Source organism: Heterodontus francisci, chromosome 30 (assembly GCF_036365525.1).
Source record: "Heterodontus francisci isolate sHetFra1 chromosome 30, sHetFra1.hap1, whole genome shotgun sequence".
Taxonomy (NCBI): domain Eukaryota; kingdom Metazoa; phylum Chordata; class Chondrichthyes; order Heterodontiformes; family Heterodontidae; genus Heterodontus; species Heterodontus francisci.
In genome coordinates, this window is record NC_090400.1 from 43,223,903 (window position 1) to 43,240,067 (window position 16,165).

At 42.1% G+C, this 16,165-nt stretch overlaps 1 protein-coding gene across 1 annotated transcript in view; it reads right to left on the reverse strand.

Annotated features, from left to right (window-relative positions):
* Positions 1-459: 459 nt before the first annotated feature.
* The window catches only part of ankrd13b (ankyrin repeat domain 13B), a 365,862-nt gene continuing 350,156 nt past the window's right edge, over positions 460-16,165 (reverse strand). Inside the window, exons 15-16 of the mRNA XM_068009985.1 lie at positions 9,872-9,948; positions 460-757 (exon numbers count right to left, since the gene is read on the reverse strand). Of these exons, the coding sequence (XP_067866086.1) occupies positions 562-757; positions 9,872-9,948 (273 nt within the window). The 3' untranslated portion in view covers positions 460-561. The remainder of the gene's footprint in view (positions 758-9,871; positions 9,949-16,165) is intronic.

The following is a 16,165-nucleotide window of genomic DNA, read 5'->3' on the forward strand; positions in this document are numbered from 1 at the left end:
GTTTCCTTGGCAGAAATTGTGCTATAAAGTTTTGTATGGAGAACTTGTATCTGCTGGAAATTGGATTTACTCTACCTATTGTTTTACTAGAGACCCTTACTAGCTGGCAAGTAAGATAGGGGGATCTTTAAGATTTTTGCATGAGCTCAGTTCAAATCTAAGCCCTCGAGGTGAAAGAACAATATTCCAACACAATAGACCAGTTCCCTGTAACAACTTAAATTTAGATAGTCAAGAATCTAACCATTTTCTACTGACAGAAAATTTAGCCATCAGCATCTGCCAATCAATATTGGAAACAAAGGAGCCTCTGGTTATTATTATTCTTGAGCCAAGTGAAAGACAGTAGAATAAAGTATGGACTGTTCAGGCATATTTCAACGGTGTATTTTCAATGCACAATTGTGTGGCTGTAAACCAGCCTTGTGTTCCGATTTACTGTTGACACATCTTTCGCGCCCATTAGTAATGTATGGATTGGTGACCTTACATATTGTCTTTTACTCTTAATTTTTTATATTTAAAAAAAATCTGTTGTGAAAGAACAATTGAGTGGTGATATTATTTCTCGGTGAGTGAAAGTTGGATAATGCGTTCCAGTTCTTCCTCCTCCTGCCGTTTACGTTTCTCTACTTCCTCTTGCTCCTTTGTAGAGAGTTCCATAGCCAGTCGCAGCTGCTCATCATAGTTGGGGTACAGTTGGTTGCTGGGTATGTGTTGGGTGCTGGGCTGACTGAGAATGTTGTGTTGTGGTGTTCTGAAACAACCATTGTACACAAGAGTTAGAAACAAATGATAAATAATTGCACATGAACTCTCTTGTGGAACATCCTGCCTATGTGAGGATGGAGATAGACCACTTATATTGTTAATGTTTTCTAAGTAAAACTTTCAGGGACCCGACAATGTTATGCACCCTATTGGAACTCTAAGAAAATGCAATGATATCACAAACTTAAGTTGTTCTTTCTCGTTTTTTGGTATTTTTAGGTCCCTTATTACACCAGTCCAATATTATACTGCAATTGGAGCCAAGCAGGAGGGGGAATAATGGATAAGCCCCATCTGCAGTCACTTCCTGTACTGTTGTATTTAGCTATCTATCATCAAGGAAGCACTTGCAACAAGATCTTCCAGTCCTAGGTTTTGTTTACTCCACTTGCAGCTTCAAAGGGCAAAGGAGCAGGTAAGTAGAAACTATTTTGTGATCCTTCCTTAAAGTGACAGAAACTAGACAAAATCCAAAACAAGTATTTTAAAGGTGTCTAAATATTGACTAGTTAATTCAACCAGAGGAATCAGTCATTTTTAAAAAGTGTTGCAAGCCACCAAACTTTGTGTCCAGGCAAGATAAATATCAACAATAGAATGTTTCTCAACATACTTACAAATCTGGTGTAGAAAAAATATTGTTGATTGTGGGGTGTCAGTCCTGTTTATAAGTAGTATAATTCACAAATAATATGAGATAACATAGGCTGCAATACATTAAAAGCTTTGTTATCTGGCACGATACCAACCGGCAAGCTCTACTATCCGGAATTTCCAAAATCTCCCAAAGCTCTCTCAGGCCAAGTTTTCCCGAGTGCAGTCGATTGTTCACGACATTAGTTAGTGATCCTTGCTTGCTGACTCTCATGCATACTACAGGTATATTGGAGCATTGACCCCGAAGGATTAAGGGAAAATTAAAAATCGTTTTTTCAAATGCCAGGCCCTGGGTATCCTTTGGTATTCCGGTGATAACTTCAGAACGGAAGATCAGCATCTGCCTTGGTAAGTACAACTCTTGATCAACCAGAATTTTTGATTATCCGGCATCTCTCAGGTCCAGCACTTGCTGGATAACAAAGCTTTTACTGTACTAGGAGAGAGAGTGTATTTTGGGAGACATGCAGCATATATATCTTGTAGCCAGGTATGACAATGCTAGGAAATGGAATCTTCTTCCAATCATCACCAATGACTGTATCAAATAGTCCCAGTGAGTTACAAAGCTCAGTTCTCTTTGCAATTCAGTGACAATCTATCACTTCGCAAAGAGTTCTGTGTGAAAACGCTGGATTACTTCAACCTTAAATTTTAGAGCCTTTTTTTAAATAAACTTGTATAATGGACTAGTCTATTTGAAATTCAATTGAAACGGCTGAAACTCAATTGATTAAGAGTTTTAACAGACATAAGAAAATGAACAAAATAAATAAAAATAATAAGCATATTATCAAGTTATGTAACCAAATTATAGGTTCGTTTTACAAATCACCCAAGCCTGGTAGTTAATTTAGCCATAGTCACTAATTGTACCTTTGTTTCAATGTACATCCATTGTTGCAGCAACAGTTTAACCAATCAATGTGTGCGCAAGACTCAATTATGCCACAACAGCAAGAAGACATGGAAAGATACTATCAGAATACAGGTTCAAAGCCACCTCAACCCATCATGACAAAGCGCCCACAGAGCATAGAATATCAGAACTGCAGTGCTGTGATTGAGAATGGTATTAATAACATCATTTAGATCTGGCATTATGCTTATTCCAGGGCTAGGTGATTCCATTTACCATCTTTCATTTTTCTTAGGCTGCCAATGAGTGTCATAGGACCTGTAAAGACCATATTGCCATAGAAAATCATGATGTTACTGTATCCGGCCCAAATTTCAGCACCTGCGGCTGACAGCAAAGGAATCACTTCAGAGCTAGAAAAAAACAGAGGCCCCCATCTCCATCCTTACCTTTAACCCTTTGAGCATTGAAGGACTTTATTTTATCTTCTGAAAAACAAACATGTTTACCATGATATTTATAGATATCTTCATAATGATATTGCAAGAATGAGATTTTGGCAAAAGAAATATTATGAAAATCATTGAAGCAAAAGTACAGCAAGCGTTAAACAGGTCTCTCTTCACAGAACACGCTAAAGAAATGGAAAGTTCAAACCTTGTACTATTTTTGGATATCTTGCAGTCATGGCCCCCACAGTCCTGAATAAGTGGATATCTGCACACATTTCAGAAGTGGGGGTATTATTGAGTGTATATTGCATATTTCTTGGAACTCTGTTGCCAGAAAAACTGATATTACTATATTCCCAGACATATGGCACTGTTTGCCTTCAGGGCCTGTGTCGCTATATACTTTGTTAAACTACCGCTCAATCCTTTTGTTTGCTGAAAAGAGTGAAAAATTCCCATATTGATGTTTTTTAAAAAATCTGGTTTACTATTTAACGTAAAGACCAGCAAATCTCTGGCACCGAGTTTAAATTGAGTGACTTTTGTGCTTTGCTTTCAAGAGTTATGATGTAATTTGAACTGCCTAATTCAATTGCTGCCTTGTGCCTCAGTGTTAGATATCTATTAACTGCTCTGACAGCCTCAGCACAAACTGCAGTCAATCTGGAGCAGACTGCTCACCATGTTGCTTGCCAGGGTGCATCTGTACAAGGCTGACTGGACACAACGTTACCTCATAGACTCACCAGCGGGCATGGTTAAGAGGGTTGCAGGCTTCCATCATGTGTTTTGCCCAAACCAACTGCAAGGATAAGCAGAGGTACCATCAGAGTAACGAATACTGCACTGCTTACTATTCATCATTTGGACCACATCAGCTAAGATTCAGCCTAAATTGCAGTCGAGAATGAAGCAGGCTAACAATCAAAAAACACCTAAATTAATTATTGAACCAGTGTCACATCCAAAAAGCAGCATCAGCATTTAAACACCAATAGCAGTCAACTAAATGTTGGACTCTGCTTCAACTGTAGGCATGCTCTGGCTAAGATGCAATGTTGTGCGACCTAAATAGTACAGGAGACAAAGCCACTGGATAATCTTTTTTCTGGATCGAAATCATTGCAGAAATGACATGATAAATTTTCACTCTCCACTATTGCATTATCCAGATCTGGGAGCAAACAGTAGCTTTAAATTTTACAGCATGCCTGTTTTTGATATTCAGTCCAATACTCCATACACAAAGGATTCAATCGATCAATTTTAGCAATGCTACCTTTTGGGCTTTTGATCTGTATAATCTGATTGAAGACTTTATCACAAATATGTTTTATTTATATTTAGCCCTCTGAGGAATGACTCATTTTTCATCTATTGCTTTGTGTGAAAATCCCTATTTTCACATGAATAATTTAAAAGCAATGTGCCGATTTTACATTAAGAGGGCTGACAGGAAGATCTAAGTATGTTCCCAAAATATGAATACTTAGGACAGACTTCATGGATTCTGCTATCCCAGACCAACTTGAATAAGACAACACAGACCTTTTAAAATGGCATCAGGCTGCTTTGGGGAGGGAAAGAGCCAAAAGAAAACCTGTGCACTATTTTTCAAAGCAAGTGGATGATGTTTTCGTGAAGCAATACCATTTTATACATGTTGCTTTATTGACCAAGCACCACTGTAAAACTTGGCCAGCTGCTTTCCAATAACGAAAGACATCCTGTGAAACTTTAATACAAAAGCAAAATACTGTGGATACTGGAAATCTGAAATAAAAACAGGAAATGTTGGAAGTACTCAGCAGGTCAGGCAGGAGAGGAAGGAAGTTAATGGGCTACATTTTAAGACCGACGTAAAAACATGCGGCCCACACACATGGGCACCACATCACGGAGTCGCTGTGATTTCAAACGCGGCGGCTGATTTGCATGGTAGCGGCGCCCGCCCCCCCACGATGACGTGGAGGGGGCTAGCGAGCTGTCACCTGCAATGGTATCCTGCGCCACTGCACAGGCACTGGCGCCATTTTTAAAGGGCTTACATCCCTCAGTGGAGATTTAAAATGTAAAGGGCCAGGTAATGGAAAGTATTGTAAAATTAATTGGGATGACTTTTCCATGCATTCTCCCACCTCCCCCCCGCCAATGGCATATCAAAGCATTCCTGGCCTTTTCCCTTTGGAATTCCAATATTGAAACTTTGACCTTCCCTCCCCCCCCGACAAAGTACGGCATCTTTACTCCTTCCCATCACCCCCCCTCCCCGACCAATCTGAGGACTTGTAACCCCGTTCCCCGCATCCCGCACAGAGAAAAAACCTCCTCCTCCCTCCCCATGTGGATTCGAAGGCGCGGCATTGTCGGTGGCAAGAATGAAGATGACAACGTGATGGCAGAATCGCTGCATGGTAAGTAGGCAGTTACATATTTTAATGCGGGTCCCGTCGCCCAGCGATGGGGTGGCCACCACCAGGCCTCGCCGGCGCCACCGAGATCGGTACGGGGCCTGCCGCCGTCGGGGGTCAGTGGCGGGCCTCCACCGTACCGATTGTCATTAACCCCCCCGCCACCATTCCCAATGGTGGAGGGGCTTTAAAATCCAACCCAATGTTTCAGATTGGTGACCTTCTCAGTTGCTGCCTAACCTGCTGAGTATTTCCAGCATTTTCTGTTTTTATTACTCTGTGAAACTTAATTTGGGTGACATTAATGGTACATTCACACTATAAGTTTGAACACTAAGGGAATCAAGCTATATGAGGATAGGACAGGACTCTGGAGTTGAGCCATGATCTTATTCAATGGTGCAGCAGGCTCATGGGGCCGGATGGCCTATTCCTGCTCCTCCTACTTATGCTTTTATTAGTATCGGTGCAAAGCAGTCTAAGCACCAAAATAATTCCAAAGTGAGGTGGAGCAAGGCTCCTTCCTCTAGATTTGGTTCGAATGCATTGTAAATCTATTCCACAACCATTCATTTATTTTGGGAGAGGCTGACTCAAGAGCAGGACAGTTTTGAAATAATATTACTTTTAACCGACCATTCTTGAAAAGTTATTTGTGAGGTGAATACATTGGTCTGATGGGCGATGCAATGACATGTATTGTGTCACCAAGTCTGACTGCCTTCCTACATTTTATAAATAATGAGAACTAACAAGAAAAAGTGGCATGTTAAACCTCTGCTCCTGTATAATCTCGACTCAACAGTTAACCTGCTTGAAGTTCAACTAATCTTTCAAAGCAGAACTCAAACACTCACTAAAACAGTAACATAAGCCTTGTTAAAGATTTTGTATCATTACTGTGGGGAGTTTGGTACTCTTGAGGGAGTTTCTGAAGCAGCCAGGAGTAGCAAGGCAGTGGGAAAATGCCATAATCCACTCTGGACATCCATCTTACTGCAACATGAACAAGTTATCTACTACAGAGTATTAACTTACCAATTAGCTGGTGTAAGGCACCTTCTTGCATGGTTTTTTCTTTTGGGCCTCCTTATCTCGAGAGACAATGGATACGCGCCTGGAGGTGGTCAGTGGTTTGGGAAGCAGCGCCTGGAGTGGCTATAAAGGCCAATTCTAGAGTGACAGGCTCTTCCACAGGTGCTGCAGAGAAATTTGTTTGTCGGGGCTGTTGCACAGTTGGCTCTCCCCTTGCGCCTCTGTCTTTTTTCCTGCCAACTACTAAGTCTCTTCAACTCGCCACATTTTAGCCCTGTCTTTATGGCTGCCCGCCATAAGCCCTTCATAACATGTTATTTTCTACTTTAACAAATATTAGCTCCCATCTTTTCATTGCAAATGATTCTCACTTTAAAGTTTTAATCTCCATGAATGAGGTTTAGAGATTTGCTGGATATTAATGGAAATTGTGAAAATATTTTGGGAGTTCCCCAATGTGTAGTATTCAAGAGAATAACCTGAATTAGTGATCGTTGGATAAATAATTCATTTTATAACCAACTTTAATGGATTTTACAGTGTAAGTAATTTGGGTTTGTGATAAGTGGAAGAGGAATGTTTTTGAATAAACCCTCCTGTCATGCATAATAAATGCTTTAAATTAAAGCCATATAATAAAGCAACATACTGCATCATGGAAATATTAATATAAAAGGATAAATTTAGCAAGTAAGATCTGTTAACCCATAGTGGACTGCCAGCGCTATTCTGCACTATGTCCAAAAATAGCCTAAGATTTTCCATTTCCCTTGAGAGTGTACTGCAGCATAGACATGCTCTATGTACTGATACTTGCAATATGTTCAAAATTAGATTGTACAAAATGTCATTTTGGGGAAGACAGGTGACTGAAAAATACATGTTTCTCCGAAACTTTGAATAAAAAGGAGAAAAAATAAGTCCTTCAGCCCTCTAAGGATTACTTATAAGAGGGTCAATGAAAAAAAAAGAAATGGAGTTATTTGTACAGCAGTGAGGGTCTTGGCCACACATTCTCTGCATTTATGAAACACTGAGCAATCCACTGCGTTTGGGCAACATCAGCGGAGGTTTACACTGTAATGTACTCGTCCAGTTTTGCAAACCCAACCCTGTACAAGATAATGTAGACCTCATGTCAGATTCAATCAGTAAGATGTGATATTTAATTGAATCAGTCTCTGTGGTTAGGTGCAATACATTGAAGCACTTACAAGTGACCTGAAAAGAGGAGCCTTGCGTGCCCATAACTTAGTGTGAAACTTGATACTGTTTGATGGGGAGAGTCTGGTCTTAAGATTCCCCCCTGACTTATTAACTTGTGTTGGTTGTAAACCAGCCAGAATTAACCAAAAAGAAACACACACAAAATAGAAGCAACCATTTGACACGGTGGCAGCGTCAATGGGATGATAAACCAACAATTCACAGCCAGTGGCTTTAAAGCAACCACTGAAACATTGCCTATGAGCTACAATGGAACAAAATGCACAGTCAATGATCTTATTAGAAAAGTTGTCTTGGGTGTCTACCTTGATGGTTTGAGCTTTTTATTTCCCACAGGCAACGATCACGATTTGTAAATGTTAGTAGATTTTAAATTATTAAGGTATTATTATATGTGCCTACACTTTAATTATTAGTGACATTTATTCTATGATTACAGTAGGGTTCTAGAATTCATATCCTCTAAAGGTTTTACCAGGTATCACTCATGCAGAGAATAAACATGTCCTCATAAAAACCATAATCCTTTTAACTTTTGACATCTCGATGTGACTCGCAGGAGGAAGAGGGAACTGAAGATTAACCTCTGAAGTAGGAAATCTTTAAATCTTCGACTACAGGATCAATACGCTCTTAATTGCCATCCACATTAAACTGCTAAAACCTGCCAAAAGATCTTGGAACAACCATCCTTGTTCTCATTGCCTTCTTTAGGAACTCTGGCAGGAAAAGTTGTATTATCCATATCATTAAAAACTCCCCTTTTGTAACAAACAGACAACTTGTCAAGAAGCAGATGGCCACAGCAATCTGGGAAATGTCAAAAGTCAACTCAAACCACCAAGGTCCATTGCAAGGTTGGTATCGTCGTCATAAAGATAATTATTTTGTTATTTGCGTAGCCTTCCGATAAATAAATCTGTTTGACATATTTTTATCTTCTCTGTATATGGAAGGGGGCAAGGCAGTTTTTATTATGCCCTGAGGCCCATTATGGAACTTACACCTGTGGATACCATAAGAAGTCAACAAATCTGTGGAATGATAAGCTGGTGTAATTTAGTATAAAACAAGAGTAAAGGTCATGGAAGAGAGATGATGTAAAGGCCTTTCAACTGAGGAATAAATGTGAGACCTTTGGAGCACAAAGTTAGGGAGCTAATCACCTGGCTGAGCTCAGCAACTGTAATGTAAGGTCTCCTGCAGCCTTCGCATCATGGTGTGTGTTGTATCATTTCCTCTATTAAATCAACGTGAGAGACTCAGCATCTAGAACTTTTGCTCCTGACATGGAGTCAACAAGTTCCAAGCTTTGTCTCCAGCAGTACTTATTCACAGCCTTACAGCAAAAACTCTGCTGCAGGAGAGAATAAGTGTGTTACAGTTTTCCTGCATTGAAACTGGGAGTGTTTACTAGCCACACTCTGAATGGCTTCCTGTGGTGTCAGTATGACTTTGTGATCAGGAGGAATGAGGAATCAGCTGTATATTCTAAGTTGCATTTTATTTATCCTGAGTTGGAATTTCTGTTCTGATTTCTGCACTGTACATTAATGGGAACAACTCAATTTCCTTCAACATTCAGCTTTAAATTCTACTTTGCAGGTTCAGTGGATTGCTGTCTGTGGAATGCAAGACAAAGTAACTGTGTTCTTACCCATGCTCTTTAGTGTATATAAATCAGTCCATAACCTACTCGAGAAAGCATAGATAAGCATAGCCATTATTGTGCATTGCATTCCATGATCGTTTAGATGTACTACTGTCCAGTGTTATCCAACTCTTAAGTGATCAGATGCAGTCTACCAGAAATATGATCTACCCCTGCCCCATCTGGATAAGCAGCTACCAAACAGGTAAGGGATTATTTTGAACTTTAAAAATAAAAGGCACTTGTTAGCTCCTCATTTCTTTTAGTGGTCATCCCATCATACCTGCTTGTTGTGATTCAGGCAGTGGGGATTCTGAACATCTCTTATGTGTTATTGCATGTTCTAGTTAAAGACTGAGCAACACATGGACAGCTGAATTCATGAAGTGAGTGAAATTTCAAGAAGTACATTATGCATTAGCTATATTTTAAGAATTAATGTTGAATTTTAGGCTGATACACAAATGTCAAGGGACAGGTCACATGTTAGTGTGCAGTTTGCAACCCCGTTGAACATAATGCTTCCTTTTGCAGTGTCAATTCAATATGACTTACCAGACATTATTTATTACTGTTTTGCTGAATCCTTTCCCTATGGCTGATCACAAAATGATGTTTTGAGATAATCCAATTGAGACGTTTGTAATAAAGGTGTCATCACCGTACAGGTTTGTTCCATCTAATGAATGTGTTGCACTAGAAATGCATTTACAATAGTAAACAATGAAATGCCTGCAATCCAAGAGTTATCTAAGATCCTCAGGTACTATATTACCAGAGTTAATGAATCTCTCTGAATCTGCACTACCTTTCTCCTTTCCTATCCTCACAAGTTATCGGGCGTGTTCCTGGCTTGCTATTGGTCAATGCTTCCCAGATGGTCACCTGAAAAGAAAACATGAAAAGAAAAGGCACTGAGTAAAATTGGAAACATAGTAAACACCCAGAATGTCACTAATTTTGTTTTTTTGTGATGAATGGAAACAGGGATAAACTCTCAATGTAGTTCTCGATCCAAACCGGTCTGAAGCAGGCTAGGTGAGTCTTTGTTTTTTAACCTTCTCCTCTGCCCTCCCCCCACCCTACCCAGATACCTCCTTTGTCCATCCAGGATAAGTGTAGTAACAAGTGTTGCAACAGATACTTCAACCCACCTATAAAATTAACTGAAGTCAGGGGTCCCTCACATGGGGAATCATCAACATTTAAAGTGGACTTTTAAGTATCACAGTGGAGGCAAAACCTGACAATCATCTAAGAGACAGTTAGATGGTTTGCTGGGAGGTCTGCTTTAGGCTTTGTCTGGAGAGATAAACCAGGATGGGCTGAATAATCTTTTGCTCATTTGTATCAACTTTGTGATTAAGAAAACTGAACGGCTAGGGCTTGGGCAATTGAAAAACAACATGATTGAAAAATCAAAGGTCAAGATTATTAATGTCCAACGATAATAAAGCTGATATTCTGGGACATGTTTTTAAACAGCTGCAGAGGTGGATGGGCCTGTAATTTCCTGCCACCGGCCAACGTGCTGGTTTTCCAGCATAATGCTGCCTCTGGGCCATTTTGGAATATGCCAGTTCAGGGGGAAAGTAGCTATCCACCTGCACGTGATAGGTAGCCAATTAGGCATCACTAAAGGCTGATTAAGGCCACTCTGCCGATGCCAACTGGAATTTTCCAGTTGGCATGAGGGCCCCTCGTTGAGGCTGAAACACATCCCAGGAGGCAGCCTCCTGGCAGCAGGCCGGCAGGGGGATGGCTCAGCACTCTATCAACCATTTCTGACACTTCCCACCTGCGGCTGTGATCTCAAGATGGCCACAGCTGTGGCCCTGGGCCACCCTGTGGAAGCATTCCCCCTCTACACTAGCAGTCTGGCAGCTGTGGCCAGTTGTAATCTCACCTTTTAAAAAAGTCTTCAGAGGGCACTTCCATCTTTAGGTGTGTGCTTTCTCTCTCTCTCTCCTACATGCATCAGCAGCTCCCACCTCTGAAGGTGGGGCTGCCGGTCTCACCAGGACTGGAAGGCCTCCTTTTGGTCCTCTAGCCTCAGGCGCCCATCCACCATCCCTAATTGGGTGGCGAGTGTGCCCCCGGCCCCGAATTGGCCAGCTTGTCAAAAGTCGCGTTGGCCATCAGGTGCCAAAATGATGCGGGGTTGAGGCTGGGAAATGCACCCGACGTCAGGGTCCTGAGCCCAGAACTAAAATCCAGTCCTACATGTGCTGAACATTTCCATAATGTGAAACCCAAAGTTACAACTGGCTCAGAATTTCTCTCATCACCCTTCATCTTAAACCAGCCTCACTTTGTACAAAAGCAAAATACTGGGGACGCTGGAAATCTGAAATAAAAACAAATAGTGATGGAAACACTCAGCAGGTCTGGCAGCATCTGGGGAGAGAGAAACAGAGTTAACGTTTCATGTCTGTGACCAGTGTTCTCATGAGAGGTCACAGACATGAAACATTGGGGGAATTTTATGCTCTACCTGGCAGCAAGTATGGGGGTGGGGAGAACAGAAGGGGCTCCCGACACCTTCCCACCCTGCCACCAAATGAGGCCCTTAAATGGGCAATTAACCCCCAATTTAGGGCCTCTTTCCACCGCAGCTGCAATTAGCTGTGCGGCAGGCAACCGTGTCGCCTCACGGGAAACACGGCATGAAAAACCACGCGGGCTGCTTCCCGGCTCGGGAGTGGGGGTGGGGGAATGTGTGTTGTGGGGGGTTGTCCCTCATTAAAAAGCAGTTAGTGCCTGAACGAGGGACCCCACATCGGGAAGTCGGGGGGGGCATGCTGAGGGCCACAACCCTGGCCTTGCTACCAACCCCCCCTCACGATCCCCTCCCCTGCAACACCCACCCCGCAAGAGCCTTCCTGCTCTGACCTACCTGACGCCTGGTTCCAGTGATACACCTCGGCCTCTGATTAGCTGGCAGCTCTGCAAGGGCGGGAATTCTAGCAACGGGGTCCTTGATCCTGTGGAAAGCTTGCTGCTGTCCACTTAAGGCCTGATTGGCACTTAATTCAGCAGACTTACCGCAGAAGAGGCAACGCGGGGATCTTGGTGTCGGTTCCTCCCGACACTAAGATCCTGCCACCAGGATAAAATTCCCCGCATTAACTGTGTTTCTAGATGCTGCCAGACTTGCTGAGTGTTTCCAGAATTTTCTGTTTTTTTATTTCAGCCCATCTTTATCTCTGATGAAAAGTAATGTGACAAAATATACAGCTCCGTGACATGAGAAAATTGTGGTCCAAGGTCAGGATGATTTTGATGGAATATACACTACTTGTATACACAAAAATACCTTGCCATGTATTTGTTGACTTTGACAGCTCTGGGAGTTGATTCCTGAAACAGGGTTTGGAAAGTTGGGATTAATGAGAATATCGATGTGTTGTTCTGAGGACATAGGAGAAAGATTTCTTCTGTTCAGTACTTGCAGTTGGGCCATAAATACACATTTAAGGACAATACTGCAAGCTGCACCAAATGAAGTGTTGAAAATGATGCACAGAACACCCATTTCTAAAATTGTCATTACGTTGCTGACAATAAGGCCATTTGAAAACATCAAGAACCTTGAACTGTATTTGTTGGCATCCTTCCATCTATGAAAGATGATGGACACACAGCAAACAATCCATTTAGGTGGGGTGCCTTCTCTTGGTGCACCTTCGCCAATGGCTGTGAAGGCCAATCCTTGAGAGGCAGGTTCTGCCACAAGTGCTGCACGTGAAGCTGCCAAGTGACGCTGTGAGTTGTTGTTTTTGACATTGCAGACTGTTGCCAAGCTGCTGTAGCAACTGGTCATCGTGGTAGTGCACACAAGTCCACAGGATGTGTCGCCATTTCCCTCTTTTGCCGGCTAGTGACTCCCAAGTGCGATGGTTGACATTTAGGGCCTTCAAGTCACGCTTGCAAGCATCCTTGAAGAGGGGCTTTTGGCGCCCCACTGGTCGTCCGGCCCCGGCTACCTCACCATACAGTAGGTCCTTGGGTATGTGACCATCTTCCATCCTGCGGACGTGTTACAAGTGCATTACTAGTTTTGAAAGGACAAACCTGATGGGATGTTTCTGAAGCCAATCCAACCTTTGGAATGTGAACCTCAAATCACAGTACAAGCTTTAAACAGTGAGCTTTCTGCAATTTGTGAAATAGTATTCAAAAGTCATAAGTGATCTGAAGTTGATTAAGTCCACTGAACAGTGTTTAGTGAAATTAATTTACAATTATTATAAAAGGATAGAGGCTCTGGAGAAAATGCAAAAAAGATTTGCAAGTATGATACCAGAACCAGAGGTTATAACTATCAGGAAAGACTGAATAGGCTAAGGGGTAATAATGATACTGACCCAGATAAATTGGAATCAAAAGTTGGCAGGCAAAACAGTAACTAAACAATGGGATGCCTTTAAAGAAACAAAAGAAAAGGCACAGCCAAGATATATTCCCATGTAGGGGAAAGGTAGGGCAAACAAATCCAGAGCTCCCTAGATGACGAAAGACAGAGATTAAGATGAAGAAGAAAAAGTGTACTTATGACAGATGTCAGGTGGACAATACAACTGAGAACCAGGCTGAATATAGAAGGTTCAGAGGGGAAGTGAAAAAGCAAATAAGTGAAGCAAAGAGAGAATATGAAAAGAGCCTGGCAGCTAATATAAAACAGAATGCAAAAGTCTTCTTTAGGCATATGGATAGTAAAAGGGTGGTAAAAAGAGGAGTGCGAACGTTTAGGGACCAAAAAGGGGATTTATGCATGGAGGCAGGGGGCATGGCTGAGATATTAAATGAATACTTTGCATCTGCCTTTACCAAGGAAGATGATGTTGTGCAGGTCATGGTGAAAGAGGAGGTAATTCAGACACTTGAAGGGTTTAAAATTGATAAGGAGGAGGTATCAGATAGGCTGTCGGTAATTAAAGTTGATAAGGCACCAGGACCGGATGAGATACATCCAAGGATACTGAGGGTAGTGAGAGTGGAAATTGCAGAGGCAGTGGCCATAATTTTCCAGTCTTCCTTAGATTCAGAGGTGGTGCCAGAGGTCTGGAGAATTACAAATGTTACACCCTTGTTCAAAAAAGGGTGTAAAGATAAGCCCAGCAACTACAGGCCAGTCAGTTTAACCTTGGTGGTGGGGAAGCTTCTAGAAAGGATAATTCGGGACAAAATTAATAGTTATGGGCAAATGCAGGTTAATTAGGGAAAGCCAGTATGGATTTGTGATTAATTTGCTGGAGTTTTTGGATGAGATAACAAGAAGGTCGATCAGGGTAATGCTGTTGCAGACTCGATGGGCTATACAGTCTACTCCTGTTCCTATTTCTTGTATGTGGTGTACATGGATTTCCAAAAATCATTTGATAAAGTGCTGCATAACAGATTTGTGAGCAAAGTTAAAGCTCATGGGATAAAGGGGACAGTAGCAACATGGATACGAAATTGGCTGAGTGACAGGAAACAGAGGGTGGTGGTTAATGGATGTTTTTTGGACTGGAGAATGGTTTGTAGTGGAGTTTGCTAAGGGTCAGTGTTAGGACGCTTGCAGTTCCTGATATATATTAACGATCTAGACTTTGGTGTACAGGGCAAATTTCAAAATTTGTTGATGATAGGAAACCTGGAAACATTGCAAACTGTGAGGAGAGTACTGTAAAACTTCAAAAGGACAAAGACAGGTTGGTGGAATGGACAGGCAAGTGGCAGATGAAATTTACTGCAGAGATGTGTGAAGTGATTCATTTTGGTAGGAAGAACACGGAGAGACAATACAAAATAAAGGATACAATTCTAAAGTGGATGCAGGAGTAGTGGGACCTGGGTGTATATGTGCCTAAATCATTCAAGGTGGCAGGACAGTTTGAGAGATCGGTTAATAGAGCATACAGTATCCTAGGCTTCATTAATAGGGGCATAAGGTACAAAAGCAAAGGAGTTATGTTAAACTTGTATAGAATACTGATTCCGCCTCAACTGGAGTATTGTGTCCAGTTCTGGGCGCTGCACTTTAGGAAAGAAGTAAAGGCATTAGAGAGGGTGCAGAAAAGATTCACGAGAATGGTTCCAGGCATGAGGCACTTCAGTTATGTGGATAGGTTGGAGAAGTTGGGACTGTTTCCCTTGGAGAAGAGAAGGTTGAGAGGAGATTTGATAAAAGTGTTCAAAATCATGAGGGGTCTGGACAGGATAGATAGGAAAAACTGTTCCCATTGGTGGAAGGATCGAGGACAAGAGGACACAGATTTAAGGTAAAAGCAAAGTTCTGATGGAAGGTCACAGACCTGAAACGTTAACTCTGCTTCTCTCTCCGCAGATGCTGCCTGAACTGCTGAGTATTTCCAGCACTTTCTGCCTTTATTTCAGATTTAAGGTAATTGGCAAAATAAGTTTTTTTTTGTTTTTTTTTATTCCTGCATGGGATTTGGGCATCGCTGGCCAGCCCAGCATTTATTGCCCAGCCCTAATTGCCCTTGAGAAGGTGGTGGTGAGCTGCCTTCTTGAACCGCTGCATTCCATGTGGGGTAGGTATACCCACAGTGCTGTTAGGAAGGGAGTTCCAGGATTTTGACCCAGCAACAGTGAAGGAACGGCGATATAGTTCCAAGTCAGGATGGTGTGTGACTTGGAAGGGATCTTGTAGGTGGTGGTGTTCCCATGCATTTGCTGCCCTTGTCTTTCTAGTTGATAGAGGTTGCGGGTTTGGAAGGTGCTGTCTAAGGAGCCTTGGTGCATTGCTGCAGTGCATCTTGTAGATGGTACAACTGCTGCCACTGTGCGTCGGTGATGGAGGGAGTGAATGTTTGTGGATGGGGTGTCAATCGAGCGGGCTGCTTTGGCCTGGATGGTGTCGAGCTTCTTGAGTGTTGTTGGAGCTGCACCCATCTGGCAAGTGGAGAGTATTCCATCACACTCCTGACTTGTGCCTTGTAGATGGTGGACAGGCTTTGGGGAGTCAGGAGGTGAGTTACTCGCCGTAGAATTCCTAGCCTCTGACCTGCTCTTGTAGCCATGGTATTTATATGGCTACTCCAGTTTTCAATTATGGCGAGTCCAAAACCAAGGTCATAAATATAAGATAGTCACT